The 19,626-nt window shown below is 33.0% G+C and overlaps 1 protein-coding gene across 4 annotated transcripts in view; it reads right to left on the bottom strand.

Moving 5' to 3' along the window:
* The window catches only part of CTBP1 (C-terminal binding protein 1), a 446,736-nt gene that overhangs the window by 280,467 nt on the left and 146,643 nt on the right, over positions 1-19,626 (bottom strand). For all 4 annotated transcript variants that reach the window (XM_074276716.1, XM_074276717.1, XM_074276722.1 and 1 more), the window contains one exon: positions 11,488-11,620. In XM_074276716.1, the coding sequence (XP_074132817.1) occupies positions 11,488-11,545 (58 nt within the window). In that variant the 5' untranslated portion in view covers positions 11,546-11,620. Of the gene's footprint in view, positions 1-11,487; positions 11,621-19,626 lie in introns of those variants that run through there.

The raw sequence follows: 19,626 nt of genomic DNA, 5'->3' as shown, positions 1-19,626 counted from the left end.
TATTTTATTTTATTTTGTGTAGTTTATTTTTATCTCCTCCTGCTAGATTTTGTGCACACTATAAAGAAATGCTCATGACTTATATGGGTTTATTTTATTTTGTGAAACTCTACTGAAGATCTTCATTATTTCAATTAATCTTTTAATTGTCTCTAGGGTTCTCTAAGTAAACTATCATATTATCTGCAAATAGTACCAATTTTGTTTCCTTATTCTTTCAATTTCTTTTTCTTGTCTTATTGCGACAGTTAACATTTCTAAACCTATACTGAGTAATAATGGAAATTCTTTATCCCTGATCTTATTCAAAAGGCCTCTAGTTTATACCCATTTTACAGATAATGTTTCTTGTTTTAGACAGATACTACTTATTAAGCTAAGGAAAAATCCATTTATTTCTATGTTTTCTAGTGTTTTTCTTATTAAAAATGAGCATAGCATTTTGTGAAAAGCTTTTTCTACATTTATTGATATAATATGTATTATTCTTATTTTTGATATGTTCTAATTTTCTTAATATTGAATTGTATTTCTGGTATAAATCCAAACTAATAAGTATGTAATATTTATGATGTTACTGTAGTCTCTTTGCTAATATTTTATTAATATTTTCCCACTAATATTCCATAGAGATATGTCTATAATTTTCTCTGTTTTGATTCTTCCTAGCTTATATATCTAAACCATATCTGTATCACAGAAAAAATATGTATAGGACCTCTTATTTTTCTATTTTGTCAAACAGTTTACATAAAATTGGAATTAATTGTTCTTTAAATATTTGATAGAATTTTCTTTTAATTCATCTAGTCCTAAGGTTTTTTTTTTCCCTCTGGGATTCATAGCATGCTCAATTTCTCTTTTGCAAGATTAGGTTATTTAAGTTCTGTATTTTTATTCTATTAATCTGGGTATTTATATTAATGTAAATGAATTATAAATTTAAGTATTTTTCCAAACTTTAAGGTACTATAAATGATATTTAGGTTGTCATAGTTTTTGACATGTAACGGATTGATTACTTTATATTTATGAAAACCGTATGTATATATATATATATATATATATATATATATATATATTTTTTTTTTTTTTTCTCTTGCATTAGAATATAAATCCTTTCAAGTAGGGATTAATTCATTCTTTGTATTTGTATGCCTAGCACCTAGCACAGTATGATTAACAGTTTGGTTTTTTAAAAAGGCACAAAGAGGGGCAGCTAGGTGGCACAGTGGATAGAGCACCAGCCTTCAATTCAGGAGGACCCGAGTTCAAATCTGATCTCAGACACTTAACACTTACTAGCTGTGTTACCCTGGGCAAGTCACTTAACCCCAGCCTCAGAAGAAGGAAAATAAATAAATGAATGAATGAATAAATAAATAAATAAAAAGGCACAAAGAAATACTGAATGACACCATAAAACCCAGAAATGAGCAAATAGGAAAGAGGTACAAAAGATGCCTAAAATAAATAATTCCTTAAAAATGAGAATTAACCAAGAGGAAGCTATTGATTTCATTAAACATCAAGAAACAAAAACAAAGTCAAAAGAAAGAAAAATTGAAAGAAAATGTGATATTTCACATCAGAAAAAGAACTTCCCTGGAAAAAAAAGAAATATTAGACCTATAGTAGCAAGAAACTGGAAACTGGATGGATGCCCATCAGTTGAAGAATAGCTAAGTAAGTTATAGTATATGAATGTTATGAAATATTATTGTTTTATAAGAAATGATCAGAAGGATGATTTCAGGGAGGCTTGTAGAGATGTATATGAACTTATGCTAAATGAAATGAGAAGAACTAGGAGATTATATGATGATCAATTCTGATGGACAAGGCTCTCTTCAACAATGAGATGATTCAGGCCAGTTCCAATGGTCTTATGATGAAGAGAGCCATTTGCACCCAGAGAGAAGACTGTGGGAACTGAGTGTGGATTATAACATAGTATTTTCACTCTTTTTGTTGTTTGCTTGCATTTTGTTTTGCAAAGGTGAATGCAAGGTTTTTCAAGGGTGAATGTTGAAAATTATCTATGCATATATTGTGGAAATTAAAAAATTTTATTAAAAAAAGAAAAGAAAGAAATATTAGACTACTCAATAGCCATGATAAAATTAAAGCCTAGAAACCATATTTCAAGAAAGTATAAAAAACTGCTCTGACATCTTAGAACCAGAGGATAAAATAGAAATTGAAAAAAATCTACTAATAACCTACTGAAAGAAACTACCAAGAATACTATAGATAGATTACAGAGCTTCCATCAAAGAAAAAATACTGCTAGCAGTCAGAAAAATATCATTCAAAATACGAGGGAGCCACAGTCAGGATCATGTAAGACATAGTAGCTTCCACATTAAAGAAGTGAATATCTTAGAGAATGTGATATTATGATGTTCCAGAAGTCAAAGGAGTTAGCATTACAATCAAGAATAACTTACCCAAGAAAACTGAGCATAATCAGTTCAAGGGAAAAAAATAAACATTTGCTGAAATAGATTTTCAAGTATTCCTAATGAAAAAACCAGAGATGAACAGAAACTATGACTTTCAAATACAAGGCTCAAAGAGAAACACAAAAAGATAAACATAAAAGAGACATCATAAGGTATTCAACAGGATTATACTGTTTATATTCCAATACGAGATGATGATAGATGTAACTCCTAAGACCTTTATCATTCTGAAGGTATTTAGGAAGAGTCTACATAGACAAAGGACATTGAGCATGTGAATCAATTATATTGTAATGATCTCTAAAAAATGAGATGGTGATAAAGAGGAATGCAATGGGAGAAGGAGGAAGGGAGAGGAAGAATGGGGTAAATTATCTCATATACAAGGAAGAGCTTTTACAATGGAAGGGAGAATAGGAGGGACAATCTCGTAAATAATAGTTCAAAGAAAGGGAAAAACACATTCATTTGAACAAAAAAAAATCTATCTTACCCAACAGAGGAAAATAAAAAAGGGATAAAGGAAAAATGGGGTGGGAATTGAAAAAAGAGAAAATGGACTAAAGGAGATAAAGTAGAAGAAAATAGGATGGAGAGAAAAACATAATTAATAATCATAACTATGTAGTATAGGAATAAGATAAATTCACCTATAAAACAAAGCAGAAAGGAGAATAGACAGATCAGAAACTAGAATCCAACTATTTTGTTTATAAGAAACATTCAAGACTGAAAAATATGCAAAGTTAAAAGAAAGGGATGGAGCAAAATTTATCATGCTTCAGCTGAAATAAACAAAAGGTAGGGGTAGCAATCACAATCTCAGACAAAGCAAAAGAAAAAATAGATGTAATTAAAAGACAGAAACAAGGAAACGGCATTTTGCTAAAAGGATCCTTCAGTCCAATTCAACCATTCAGTCCAATTCCACAGGTATTTATAAGTGCCTATTATGGGCAAGATATCTAGCACAAAAAGTGCACTCTACCCTCAAGAAGCTTATATTCTAAAGTACAAATACATATAGACATAGACAAGTAAATGTAAGACAATGTAAGGAAGGAGAAAAATAACAATTTGGAATATGACTAACTGAATAATACTGATGCCATAAAAGAGTAAAATGAAAGGCAGATAGAAAACCACTTTTGATGGCAGTAAGCAATAAATAACCATAACTCTCTTATTCATCTCTAAACAACCATAAAATAGAGCACCCTTAAACAAATTCTGGAACAGCAAAACCAGCAAAAAGACAGGAAGAAAACAGGAATATTGGAAAGAAAAGTCTATCTCACTAAAGTAAAAAGGAAGCACAGTCCAGGACAAAAAGTTTCCCAGCAAGTCAGTAGCAAGCTCTCCTCAGCAAACCAGCGGTAGATCTTGAAGGCAAATGCCAACACCAGGACTTCCAATGTGCCTTAGAATAGCCAGGGTAACAGCAGACTCTAGCACTAAGAATTATCATATCCTTCAGCATCACCCCAGAGAAAATGGAAAAAAAAAACCAGATCAATGAATTGGGCATGCAACTTAAAAACAATAACAACAACAAAACTAGAAAATGAACAAGTTTAAAATCTCCCACTGAGCCAAAATGGAAATCCTGAAAAATCAAAGGCGAGATTAGTAAGATTGAAAGTTTAAAAAAATACAATTAAGCTAATAAATCTGGTTTTATGAAAAAAAAAAACATAAAGCAGATTAAGTCATTGGTTAATCTGATTTTTAAAAATGAAAAAAGAAAACCAACTATCTATCCAGTATTAAAAATAAAAGAGTAGCCAATGAAGAAAAATTTTATCAGCCAATAAAAATATTTTGTCCAATTATATGCCAATAAATTTGACAATCGGAATGAAACTGATTAATATTTACAAAAATATATATTACTTTTATTAATAGATAAGGAAACAGAATGCCTAAATAAACTCATATTAGAAGAAGGACAGTAATGAATGAACTCTCTAGGAAAAAAATCTGCCTGGCTAGATGGGTTCATGAGTGAATTGCATTAAACATTTGAAAAATAATTAATTCCAATACTATATAAAATGTTTGGAAAAACATGTGAAGAAGTCTTATCAAACTTCTTATTAAACACAAATATGGTACTGTTACCTAAACTAGGAAAAGTTAAAACAGAGAAAGAAAAGTATAGACCAATCTCCCTAATGAATATCGATGCAAAAATCTTGAACAAAGTACTAGCAAGGCAATTACAGCAATATATCATAAGGATTATATACCATGACCAAATGGGATTTATACCAGAAATACAGAGTTGGTTCATTATGTGTCTCTTTGGCTTTATGGTTACACTTACCTTTTTATCTATCTACTTATTTAAATTTTTTTTCCTAATTTTCCAAATTTATTTGAAGAAACAGAATAAGCAAAAAGAAAAACAGAAAAGCGATACAAAACAAAACAAAAGAGAACATTATCATGTGCCCAGCAGAACATCTGGGAGGCTTCAAAATATATAACAACAAATACAAATTTAAGAAAGCATATATATATATATATTTATACATAAGCAGGCTATAGTTAAATAAGAAAAAAATATATTTATCTATACATATGTAGATATATACATACACATACATACACACATTTCACACACATTTTCACATTTTACATACATACACATATTTCATCCCCCCAAGCATACTACAGTTATGAAAATATTTATTTATGTATGCATATGTAGATATATACATACATACACATGTCTTTCTTATTCTTCTTGTCTCTTTCATTAAATTCTGCTCCAGAACTTGGCTTACTATTAATTAACCTCCTCCCACCCAGAGATCCCTCGCTCATCTTCGTCCCTCACTTTTTGCTTTTTCATCCACCTGTCCCTCTTCCCTTATTTCTTTATAGATTTTGGAAATTGCTATATCCTTCATGGTATATAAGTAATGTTGCTTATTTAGCTGATTCCCAGTATGAGTAGGTTCAAAACTATGAGTCCTCCTCCCCATCTAATGTCTCTGTGTCTGTTCTTCTGTACTTCATCTATTTACCATGATTACTATTTTTACCTTTATTCTGCCAATCTTTTTTTTTTTAGCTTACCCTATTGTTGATGTAAATCTTAAACATAAAATGTACATTTCTCATGTAGCAAAAACATAAACAATTTGCCCACATATAAACAGTTTGTCCATGATGAATTCCTTAAAATTGCTCTTTGATATTGGCTCTTATATGTTAAATTTTCTGTTAAGTTAGGGTTTGTTGTTAAAAAGTGCTAAAAATCTGCAAGTTCATTGAATGTCTAGGTTTTTTTTTTCATTGAAAATTTATAGATAATTTTTTGGATATGATATTTATTGACTACAGGCTTAGTTCTTTTGCTTGTCTGTAGATATGATTCCAGGACCTGCGGTCTTTTATTGTAGCTGCTGATAAGTCTTGTACAATTCTAATTGTAGCTCTAGCGAATTTGAATTGTTTTTTTCTTGTTTCTTGCAAAATTTTCTCTAATATTCCTAAATCTTTTCCACAAAAAATCTTTTTGAGGGGGTGATAGGTGGATTTTTTCTATTTCTACTTTCCTTTTATGTTCTATCACTTCAGGACAATTTTCTAGGATTATTTCCTGCAAGATTCTCTTGTTGGTCACAACTTTCTGCCAGTCCAATTATTCTTATATTTTCACTTTTTGATCTGTTCTCTAGATCTGTTGTTTTTTAATGAGATGTTTCACAATCTGTTCCATTTTCTCATTCTTTATAATCTATTTTGTTCTTTCTTGGTCTGTCTCATAGCTTCACTGGCTTCCCCTTGCCTGAATCTAATTTTCAAAGAGTTACTTTCATCTATGAAACTCTGTATCTCCTTTTCTAATTGGTTAACTTTTTTCATAATCTTATTGTTTTTCTTGTATAGTTTTAAATTTTTTCTTCCTCTAAGTCTCTCATTTGATTTTTGAATTATTTTTTTGAGTTTTTCTATACATTTTCTCTGTGCAGGGAGCCACTTCACATTTCTCTCTGGGGTAGAAGCTTTTTAAAAGTTTTTTTTTTTTTTTAAACTAAAGTGTCCTCTTCTGAAGATGAATTCCAGTCTTCCCTGAGTCCTAGTCTTCCCATAATAAGTTTCAGTGGTGGGGTTCTTTCTTCTTTGCCATTTCATTTTTTTAAAATAAATTAAATTAATGTAAGCACTTTTTTATAGGGATGTTGCTAGGTTTTTCTTTTTTTTTTTAATTTTAATTTTATTTTATAATTATAACTTTTTTTTTTGACAGTACATGTGCATGGGTAATTTTTTACAACATTATCCCTTGCACTTACTTCTATTCAGATTTTTTCCCTTCCTCCCCCAACCCCCTCCCCCAGATGGCAGGCAGTCTTATACATGTTAAATATATTACAATATATGTGTGTAGAACCGAATTTCTTGTTGCACAGGAAGAATTGGATTCAGAAGGTAAAAATAACAGTTTACACTCATTTCCCAGTGTTCCTTTTCTGGATGTAGCTGATTCTGTCCATCATTAATCAATTGGAATTGGATTAGCTCTTCTCTATGTTGAAGATATCCACTTCCATCAGCATACATCCTCGTACAGTATCATTGTTGAAGTGTATAATGATCTTCTGGTTCTGCTCGTTTCACTCAGCATCATTTGATGTAAGTCTCTCCAAGTCTCTCTGTATTTCTCCTGTTGGTCATTTCTTACAGAACAATAATATTCCATAACCTTCATATACCATAATTTACCCAACCATTCTCCAATTGATGGACATCCATTCATCTTCCAGTTTCTAGCCGCTATGAAAAGAGCTGCCACAAACATTTTGGCACATACAGGTCCCTTTCCCTTCTTTAGTATTTCCTTGGGATATAAGCCCAGGAGTAGTATGGCTGGGTCAAAGGGTATGCACATTTTGATAACTTTTGGGGCATAATTCCAGATTGCTCTCCAGAATGGTTGGATTCTTTCACAACTCCACCAACAATGCATCAGTGTCCCAGTTTTCCCACATCCCCTCCAACATTCATCGATATTTGTTCCCGTCATCTTAGCCAATCTGACAGGTGTGTAGTGGTATCTCAGAGTTGTCTTAATTTGCATTTCTCTGATCAATAGTGATTTGGAACACTCTTTCATATGAGCGGAAATAGTTTTAATTTCATCATCTGAAAATTGTCTGTTCATATCCTTTGATAGGTTTTTCTTTTTCTTTTTTTAAAATTAATTTTATAATTATAATTTTTTTTGACAGTACATATGCATGGGTAAATTTTTTTACAACATTATCCCTTGTATTCACTTTTCCAAATTTTCCCCTCTCTCCCTCTACTCCCTCCCCTAGATGACAGGCAATCCCATACATAATAAATGTGTTACAGTATATCCTAGATACAATATATGTGTGTAAAACCAAATTTCTTGTTGCACGGTAAGAATTGCATTCCAAAGGTACCTGGATAGAAAGACAAAAATGCAAACAGTTTACATTCATTTTTCAGTGTTCCTTCTCTGGGTGTAGCTGTTTCTGTCCATCATTGATCTACTGGAACTGAATTGGAGATATCCACTTCCATCAGAATACATCCTCATACAATATCGTTGTTGAAGTGTATAGTGATCTCCTGGTTCTGCTCATTTCACTCAGCATCAGTTCATGTAAATCTCTCCAAGCCTCTCTGTATTCATCCTGCTGGTCATTTCTTAATGTAAGCACTTCTAATAGTGAGATAGGGAGATGGTGCCTCAAACTTCCCTTCATCTCTCCACTCTGACCAGGAACCTGAAGCCAAAAGCTTCACTCTCCTGTAAGTGCCCACAGCTAGCAGTACTTCTACCCCACTGTTTTTGCACTTATCAGATACTAGTTCCTTTTGGCCCAGGACCAGTCTCAGAAACACTGCTGAGTCTGGTGTTCCTCATCATTTGAGGTTCACTTTGTTTTTGTGGAGCTAATCTGGAGGTGTTTGCACTTCAGAATTGAAGTTAATTCTAGCCTGGGTCTTTCTTCAGACATTGTCATTGTATCAGAACTGTCCCAAGTCTTTTTGGTTTTTCATCAGTCTATGTCCACCCTAAGGGACAAATTTGTTCTATTTGTGGGGGAAATCAAGAGAACTTGATAGGTTTACCAACTTTCTCCACCATCTTCCCAGAATACTCCATCCTACATTTTCCTTTTTAAAAGATTATAAAAGAAAAAAATTATATGAACTGAAGATATGAAAATAAAATAAGAAGTCTAATTATGGCTTAAACTCTTATTTAATAATGATCATACTCCTACAACTCTAATAAGATCTGTGTGGGGAAGATGGAAAATAACAAAAAGTCTCTCACTGTCTTAAAGAGGCATAGAAAGCACTCAGCACTGGGAGTCAGGGAAGCTATTCAAGGGCTAGCTCATTATTTATCTGCTATAAGGTCATGAGCAGCTCATTCCACTGGGCTTCAATTTTCTCATCCAACAAGTGCACTAAATGATTCCCAAGCTGGTTCTCTTTCAATGTCTAGTCATCTATGAACCTATAAGTGAATGCATTCATTTTGTCACCATATTATATTATACTTTAGCTGCCTATTATGTATGCAAAGTTTTATACTGATTGTTGGGGATATACATGAAAAACAGTATAGTATCTGGCTTCAAGAGTTTGCAATCTAAGTTTGTATCTACATAAAATACATAACAGTATAGAGATAATGTAGTATATGCACACTGTGATATTGCATCTTAGCATTCTATAAAAGAGAGTGGGAGAAAAAAAGAGTTCAATTATCCACTCCAACACAAATCTGTAAATCCCTGATCACTGAGGATACAACTTAAATCTCATATCCTTCCTTATTGATAAAAGCATCAGAAACCCATTGTAGATAGCACTGAAAAACTCTAGTTCCCCAACAAAGCAGCCTTCACTTATTTAACCTTTTACTTTCCCTAAAGAGAATATAACATCTCAAGCTTCCTACTTTGCAAGGAATTTTATATGTAACCAGGATCAGTTCAAGATACAAGCATATATTACAAGAGAGTTTAAGACTTCAGCACAGGACTTTGTACCAAATAGAACACACACACACACACACACACACACACACACACACACACACACACACACACACACTCTCTCTCTCTCTCTCTCTCTCTCTCTCTCTCTCTCTCTCTCTCTCATTATATATATATGTATGTATGTATGCATATGTTGAATACAACTGAATTAGACATTACACATGGTTCCAGACCAGTAGGCTGTTAAATGAGTCCATGAGAGCCACTTGGATAACACCTTGAGAGAATACTTACCACTTCCTTTCCTGTTCTCTGAGGGATCCCTACTATACCACAGATGATTTTGTAATTTAAACAATTCTGAGATTATGATATAAGCAAAATTCTCTAAGTAGATTCAAATAATAAAGTAGAGTGATTCAAATAATAAGATATATTTCAAAAAAACTATTAAGGTTTTTTCCCTTGTTCATATAAATCAATACTAGCTACATATGAACACATATACTGAATATTTTATAGCCAAAATAAATATTGACAACAAACTAAGAGACTGGCTGAAGAGTAAAGCAAGCTTTTTAAACCCCATAAGAAAAACACTTTTACCAAGACTACAAATTTACCTTGTGGCTATAATACAAAATGATAGGAGACAGTAGTACATACGAACTCCCTTGTACAGTTGTCATGTCAATTTAGGCAATAATTAGGAAAACACTTCTCCTTGGTTCCTTCTTGGTGTGACTACATTTGATTTGACAGGGCACATCCCCAGAGGACCTCCCCCCCAGAGTGCTATATAGCAATGGAGTTACCTTTGAACATATGTTCTTGTTACCTTAAAGAGGATTTTGAGAGATGGCATCTCAGTATCTGAGACAGAATGTCAGTATTAGGGTCTGTGCCACTGAAAAAATAGCTTAACCTTTAAAAACTATATTAAATTTCTATAAGTAAATTTGTATCATTCTTTTTTTTTGAGGCTGGGGTTAAGTGACTTGCCCAGGGTCACACAGCTAGGAAGTGTTAAATGTCTAAGAGCAGATTTGAACTCGGGTCCTCCTGAATTCAAGGCTGGTGCTCTATCCACTGTGCCACCTAGCTGCCCCTAATTTGTATCATTCTTAACTGGAAGCTCCCTAACAAATAAAATCACAAGTCTGAAGGAAAACAAAGAAAGGTGTTACAATCTTATTCCTTATGCACATCTAATATTGCCCAAACCTAGCCCTGAGTGGTAAGCCCTTCCAAAAAAGAAAATGATTAAGAACATAATATTCCTTATACAGAAGCATTAGAAATCATCTAATAAAGAAAATGGACAACTCTAAATATAAAAGAAAAATTTAAGAATCTAAAAATCCATTTTATGGCTGTATAATAACAAAAATCTAATACAATATATACATATCTTCTCACACAAAAAAGTAATATGAAGACAAATACTTATAAAAATAATTTAAGATCTTCTTAAAGTTACTGAACATCCCTTTAAAGAGAGACCAATATAACAATTCACTGAAAGTCTTTCAAATACTCAAATTAAGAATTCTAACCAGAATTTTATTCGGATTATAAGAGACATATTTCACATAGACTTTTTGCTAGGAGTAAGTTCAATTCATGATAGAGACCCCTGTACTCTTTCTGCCCCAATATTCCATGTATATTAAGAAGGTAGTTTCAGACACATTCCTCGTGCAAAATAAATGTGGAAACTAAGACGGACTTAAAAACAAATAAAAAAACCACCTGGGCAACCAGTGAATAATGTCACTTTGGGGAGACATCCAGAAGAGGAATTACAGTAATACTATATACACAGATGCATGGTGTTAGGTGTCCTTTCCTACTTCAAACTCTGGCAAAACCAACTGATAATCTATTTTCCCAATTATCAAACTATGAAGGAATTGTTTTCGTTAAGATGCCATGATCAGTGAGAAAACTCATGCGGTCCAGGAGTGCCCACACCAATGACTTCCCCCTGCTGCAGCTCAGAAACTGTTGCTGGGTCTGACCTTCAAAGAGGCGGTCAAGGCGCTGCCGCTTCACTCTGTGTTTCTCTAGGAGAGCCATGAGCACCAGGTGTCCAGCTTCTATCGCAATTCACCCAAGACAGGAACAAATACACTATGAACTTGGATTCTTCACCTGAAAAAGAAAGAAGGAAAGGATTTAAAATATGGGCTGATGATTCATTTTGTCAGGTTTTATTATCTCAAAATTCCATTTTCATTTTGAAAGTGAGACGCCTTAAATGTTTCCATGTTAACCTGCTGATGAACAGTAGAACCATCCTATCCAGCTTGCCCTAGGTCCCAGCAGCCTCTTGTATGACTTGGTCACTTCTTGAGAGAATGTGCCCTCCAGCCTGGAATTAGAGGCCCACTTAAAGAAATTTGTTAAAAGTCCAGAAACAGACTGACAAAGTGGAAAAAAAAAAAACAGAAAAAATTCTGACCACATAAAGTTACTATAGTAACAAGAAAGATCAAAACACACTCAGAAGAAGATAACAAAGTCAAACCTCCAACATCTAAAGAAAGCCTCCAAAAAAAAATGAATTGGTTTCAGAAGATGAAAGAACTCAAAATATAAATCAAATAAGAGAAGTAGAAGAAAAATTGGGAAGAGAAATGAAAGTGATGAAAGAAAATCATAAAAAAGTCAACAGCTTGTTAAGTAGACACACGCGCGCATGCACACACACACACACACACACACACACACATAATACCTTAAAAAACAGAATAGGTCAAATGGTAAAAGAGGTACAAAAAGCCAATAAGAAGAATGCCTTGAAAAGTCAAATGGAAAAAGGGGCACAAAAATATTTCTTAAAAAGTAGAGTTGGCCAAATGGAAAAAAGGAAGTACAAGAGCTCACTGAAGAAAATAATTCCTTAAAAATGAGAATTGAGCAAATGGAATCTAATGACTTTCTGAGAAATCAATGAGCAATAAAACAAAATCAAAAGAAGGAAAAAATAGATGACAATGTGAAAATTCTCACTGGAAAAATAACTGATTCAGAAAGTAGATCCCAGGGAAGAGTATTTAAAATAATTGAAAGTCATGATATAAAAAAAGATAATTTCAAGAAACTATCAAGGAAAACTGCCCTGATATTCTAGAACCAGATGGTAAAATAAAAATCCACTGGTCACTTCTTGAAAAGTGATCCCAAAATGAAAACTTCCAGGAATATTATAGCCAAATTCAAGAGCTCCCAGCTCAAGAAGATAATTCTGCCAGCAGTTAGAAAGAAAACAATTCAACTATTATGGAGCCACAGTCAGGATGACACAAGATTTAGCACATTCTACACAAAAAGTTTAGGGAGTTTAGAGTATGATATTCAGGAGGGCAAAGGATTACAATAAAGAATCATTTAACCAGCAAAACTGAGTATCCTTCAGGGGAAGAAATGGACATTCAATGAAATAGAGGACTCCCAAGCATTCTTGGTGAAAAGATCAGAGTTGAATAGAAAATTTATCTTTCACATACAAGACTGAAAGAAAACATAAAAAGGTAAACAGGAAAGGGAAATCATAAGCAACTTAAGAAGATCAAAGTGTTTACATTTATACATGGGAAGATGATATTTGTTATTCATAAAAACTTTTTTATTAGGGCAATTAGGAATATCTATAGAACAGAGAGCACAGGTATGAGTTGAATATGAAGGAACGATATATAGAGAAATAAAATTAAAAGGTGGGAAAGATGAATCAGTTGGAAAAAGGGAAAGGAAGGGATAGAATTATCTCATATAAAAGAAGCAAGAAAAAGCTTTTGCAATAGAGAGGAAGATGGAGGAATTGGGGAAGGGAAGAATGAATGAACCTTACTCTCATCAGAACTGGCTCAGAGAAGTAATAACAAACACATTCAATTGGAAATAGAAATCTATCTCACTCTATCAGAAAATAAGAAAGAAGAAAATTAGGGAAGAGAGGAGTGAAAGAAGGAAGGGCAGATTGGGGGAGGAAGTAAGAAGGAGCAAAACACTTAAGAAAGAGCAGTGTTGAAGAAAGAGAATAGTACAAAGGAGGGAAGGAATAGGATGGAGGAAAAAACATTTAGCAATCATAACTTAAAAAAATTTGAAGCAGGTTTCTCTGATAAAGCCCATTTTTCTCAAATACATAGATAACTGAGTCAAATTTATAAAAATAGAAGCCATTCCCCAACTGACAAAAGAACAAGTTTTCAGATGAAGCAATCAAAGCTATCTATAGCTATATGAGAAGGTGTTTCAAATCATTATTGCAAATTGAAACAATTCTGAGGAACTAACTCATAACTATTAGATTGACTAACTAGGCAAAAAAATGGAGAATGACAAATGTTGGAGGGGATATGAGAAAAAGACTTGGGTGGAAGTGTGTGATCTGGTTCAATTATTCTTTAGAACAATTTGGAACTATGTCCAAAGGACTATAAAATCATGAATATCCTTTGACAAGCAGTGCCACTCTTGAGTCTGTACCCAAACAGAAATAAAAATAAAATAGAAAAGAACCTCTTTGTATGGAAATATTTATAGCAGCTCTTTTGTTATATTAGGGAGTTGGAAACTGCAATGATACCTATCACCTGGGGAATGACTAAACAAATTGTGCTTTGTGATTGTAAAGGAATACTATTGTCTTATAAGAAAAGATGAGCAGGATGTTCTCAGAAAAACCTGGAAAGACTTACATGAGCAAAATGAAGTGTACACTATGTACAAAATAACAGCAATGTTGTAAGATGATTAGCTGTGAATGGCTAAGCTATTCTTAGCAATACAATGATTCAAGACAACTCTGAAGGACTTAATGATGAAAAATGCTATCCATCTCCAGACAAAGAACTGATGAAGTCTGAATACAGATTGAAGCATGTTTTTTAAATTTTATTTTTTCTAAGATATTTATTTTGATTTATGTATTTTTCTCAATATGATTAATATGTAAACATGTTTTGCATGACCATACAGTTATTAACGTATATCGAACTGCTTGCCTTCAAAATGAGGGGTGGGGGTGGGGGAGAGAGAATGAATTTGGAACTCAAAGTTTTAAAACAAATATTTAAATTATTTTTATATATAATTGGGGAAAAATAAAATTTTAAATAATTTTATTACTCAAAAAAAAAAGAAGAAAGAAAAGAAACTGCTCTGATAAAAATGGAGTCCAAACTTTGCATTTTTGGACACTATAAAGGAAAAAGCCCAAGATTTTTTCACAGTCTTGTCTCTGAATATCATAGGATAAAGTTATACAGGAGAAAATGCAGTAAAATGCCTTCTTCAGATTATATTGACTCTATATCAGCTCAAAAGATACCAAAACTATGGCTCCATGCTTAGGAAGCAAAGCTGTCTCTCCATTTATGTATGGAGTAACAGATTGTACATAAAAGATCCTTAAGAATACAACTTGAACATGGACCAAAGTACACTGTAGATAACTTGAATCATGACCTGGAAAGTAGTTCATTTTTAAATTAAGGGCTCAATTTTGTATATTTAAAAATATACAGTGATCATTATTGTAATAATTAAAATCTGTGAAAAGGAGGCAGGAGAGAAAACTAACATAATATCAATCTTAATCAACAGAACCATCATTTTTTCCCAGTTTTCACACAGCAGGAATATATCACTCCACAGCTTACCAAAAATTACATTCAAATCTAGCATAAAACACAGATCACATTGTCTTCCTGTCACAAGATTTTCTTCTTAGCCATGGCACACTAGCAACCAAATAAACAGCTAAGTTCTATTTAAATTATTTATAATAATTTTTTCTCAAAGATGTATTATAATTACTTTCCTTTCTTAAGCCTGCTGAAGAATTGTGCAGTCAATTCTAGTTTAGAAAGATTCCATAAATGTAAACATAGCCAGGGAGATAATCTTGGGAGGAGGCCCTCTCTTCAACTCATAGGATTAATGTCTTGTTCTCTAATTTGGAAACAATCAGTTGTTTTGTCATATGCAAATTAACAAGCTACTAGTACTTATCAATATCTGCTTCTTTGACATTGAAGGCTTGGTTTCAACTTCATAGGTTAAGATGGGTTTCCTTCATCCCTAATTGAAATGGGAAGTCATTTTCCCACGAAAGGTGGTTAGTTATGCTATATTAAATTACATTAAATATTTTGCACATATTTCCCTGGAAATGAAAAAAAAACCTAATATTGATAAATATAAGAACGTTATTCTGCCCCTTATCTATCTCTTCCCAATGTCACTTGTGTTGAGCGTTGAAGGATGAAAAAGACAACATACAAGATCTGATGATGGAATAGTGAGAATGGGAAAAAAGAGGTCTATTCAGGATTGGAGGCTGTTACAAAGGGTCATGGAAAAAATGATAATGGAGTACAAGAGTAGCTTAGTTTGACTGAAACACAGAGCAAAGTTGGAAAGGTCATTTGGAGTCAAACTATGGAAGGCTTTGAATGCTGAAACCAACATTTTATACTTTGTTAGACAAACTAACAGTTTCTGAGTAGAGCAACATAATTGGAGCAATTCATTTAGGAAGATGACTTGGATAGCTGAGTGAAGCTAATAATAAAGGTTCTTGCCACCCACATGACTGATGGGTACTGTTGGCCACCTTCTCTTCTCTAGGTTTTGCTGACATTGTCTTCTCCTATTTTTGCTTCTTTTCCTTGACCTCTTTTTCCTAAACCCAAATGATTGCTTTCTAAGGTTAGTTTCAAGTTTCCAATGTTGGCAAATGCAGTTACTTCTCTAATTCATAGGTAAATGATCACCTCTCTGTAGATGGTTCTTAGATCTACACTTCTTCTCTCACATTTCCAATTTTTTCTGCTTTAAGACAATTCGCTGAGACCTTAGTTTCATTTTGGACATGCTGAGTTTATCTTCACCCCTAAATCTTTTAACTTCTATTTCTGCCATATGTACCACAATTCCCCAAACTTCAGGGTTGCCTATGACTAGTCAATCAGAAAGTCAATAAGGATTTGTCTATGTGCTAGGCGCTGTGTGAAATGCTGATTGTAACAAAGAAGGGCAAAGGACAATCCCTGCTCATAAAGGAATCCATAGATTAGTTAGAGAAACAACATTAAAAAAACTATATGTGAGAAGGCTATATACAGGATAAATTAGAGTAAGGCACTAGCATTATTAAGAGGGATTGGAAAAGGCTTCTTGTATGCTACAAGATTATAACTTGGACCTGAAGGAAGCCAAGAAAGCTGGGAGGCAGAGATGAAGAAAAAGAGAATTCTAGACAAAGGAGCTAGTAAAAATTACTGGAATCAGGAGATGTAATGTTTTGTTTAAGGAACAGCAAGGAATCTGGGATCACTAGATCACAGTAGGGGAAAGGGGATCTGGGGGAAAGGACTCCAGTAAGTAAGATGCAAGAATATTGGACAGGTAGAAGAAGGTCATGTAGGGAAGCATGTTAGAGGTTTTTATATTTGATTCAGGATGTGATAGGGAATGACTGGAGTTTATCGAATGGGAATGTAACATGATCAGGACTGCACTTTAGGAAAATTATTATTACAGCTTAATGAATGAAGGATAGACTAGAGTAGAGAGACTTGTGGAAGGGAAACTAATCAGAAAGCTACTGCAACAGTCCAAGAGTAAGGTGATGGACCTTTACTTCCCACATCCAATTTATTGTCTGCACAATTTTTTTTTCAAAGATGTCTGTCTCATCCTAGTTTCATTGCTACCAATTCAGTGTAGGTCTTCATTACTACCCACTTCACTCCTAACATTACCTTTGTACCACCAGTTTCTTCACTCCAATGTCAGACTCATTTTTTATGTGCACATATCTGATCACATTAATATTCTGCTCAAAATCTTTCAATGGGTTCTATATTTCCTGCTAACTCATCTTTATTTTTTATTTTTTTTTAATTATAGATTTTTATTTACAAGACATATACATGGGTAATCTTTCAGCATTGACAATTGCAAAACCTTTTCTTCCAATTTTCCCCCTCCTTCCCCTCACCTATGGCAGGTAGACCAATACATGTTAAATATGTTAAAATATATGTTAAATACAATATATGTATACATGTCCATACAGTTATTTTGCTGCACAAGAGGAATCAGACTCTGTTATAAAACAGGTTATAAACCAATACAAAGTTTAGTAAAAGCTATAATTAAATGAAGTCATTCTAAATCATTTAAAGATAAAAACAGAAGGAAAACAACAAACAAGTAGAGAAATGTAAAAAAGTGCAAAGATTTTTATAAACAACTTTTTTTTTAACCATAAAGGGCAGCATAATCATTACACTTGGGCTCTAAATTACAGTTCAAAATGTGCTCATGAGGGAGGGATAAATGACACCAAAGGGGACAAACATGAGAATAATATCTGGGTAAGATCAAGTATATAAAAAGAGATCTGTACTGGATGTGGTCAAAAAATTATGAGGATGTGGTAGAGGACACCAAACTTGAAAAAAAGATATTGAACTTTATGGGCCCTCCAAAAATAGAGAGACCAAGAATACTTACTCATCTAACCATCCATATCTCTACTTGTCCATCCAGATAAAAATTTTATGGGCATCTTTAACAAGGATATAATTCAAAGCAGGCAAACTTTCATAAGTGGCATTTCACAATAAACAACATTTTTATCATAATATAAACGACTGAAAAGATGAAAAAATATAAGCTACCACTGTATCATTTATTAATAATAAATTGAAAATTGAAAATAAAATAATAAATTTGATTCAATAGAACAATGTACAATCTTTTTTTCTTTTGCTAAAAATATAAATATCTTTATTACAGAGAATTTGTTTTGTTTTATTTTTCAATAGGAGCAGGGTGAGAGAGAGAGAAAAGAGTTTTCTGTTAATTAAAAAAATGAAACTTCAATTTTTAAAAAGTTAGGTAGAGGTAATAAGCAAGAGACTTTGTACCCAAGTCTTCTGATGTCAAATTTAGTGTTCATTCTACTATATTACATTGTCTATAATGATTGTACAGATGATTCATTCAAATATGTATATGGCTTTATGTTCCTTTCTAGGAAGATATAAAATTTAGGTAAGGTCTATTCTTAGTTCCATGGTATTACACAAACTCTCCTCCAACTGAGACTCTATTAAAAAAAAGTAGCACATTATAATACATTCCGCCTTCTTCGATGGTTATTCATGGCACAAACCTGTATGCTTATAATCAGAAAAATCTAAAAGGAGCATGGGCTACATACAGCATGACAACCATACAATAATATAATTCAGAAAGGTTTTCTCTGAATACAGCTTTTTCTAGATCTTAAAACACTCTTAGACCTTGGTAATCAATGGTCAGATTTTTAGATTATGCTAAATGGATGCCTGAAGAATCACCACTTACAAATTGAATGAGAAGTACTGAAAAAAATGGCATTAAGCAATGACCTACAAAAGGTTCTGCCTAAACTCATTCCTTGGAAGTTTTCTGTCATATAGTATTATAATATTGTAGATTTAGAGTTAGAAGAAACTTTAGAGGTCATTTAGCCCAACCTCCTTATTTTAAAAAGAAGAAACTAGTACTCAGAGAATTTAAGACATTTGCCCAAGATTACACAGGTTCTAAATACTACCGGCCATATTTTAGTGTTCTATTGTTTTTCTATTAGAATAAAAGTGCAATATATTGGTTTTCTATTACGGAGAACAAGTTCTCATGTGATCCGTACTTCTAATGAGTGTTCATTCTTACTATGCCAGCTTTGAAATGAAACTCTGCCAGACAATGGAAATGACAACAAAATTAATAAAAATGAGAAATATTGGAAGGCAAAACAAAAAACCTTATAATTATGAGAACACCAATTATAGCAATAACTAAATCACAATGTGAATAATTTGGAGAACTGACAAGGCATGCTGTTTTATGATACTAGATTTCATTCTACCAAAAGACTGAACTGAATTAACAATCATCATAGTTTAACAATAAGGATAGAATACTGATGAGAACAACATAAAGCGACACCTTAAATACTTAGGGAACTCAGTGGTTTGAACAACTAACTAATAAGGAAAAGAAAAAAAAGAGAAATCCTCAAGTACATGTCAATGTCTATGCTGTAAAGCAGTCCCCATACAATTTTTAAGAAGGTCCTTAGGTCCCCA

The sequence above is a fragment of the Sminthopsis crassicaudata genome, chromosome 6 (assembly GCF_048593235.1).
Source record: "Sminthopsis crassicaudata isolate SCR6 chromosome 6, ASM4859323v1, whole genome shotgun sequence".
Classification (NCBI taxonomy): Eukaryota; Metazoa; Chordata; class Mammalia; order Dasyuromorphia; family Dasyuridae; genus Sminthopsis; species Sminthopsis crassicaudata.
The sequence above is the reverse complement of the archived record's forward strand: the minus strand, read 5'-3'. Positions and strand labels throughout refer to the sequence as shown.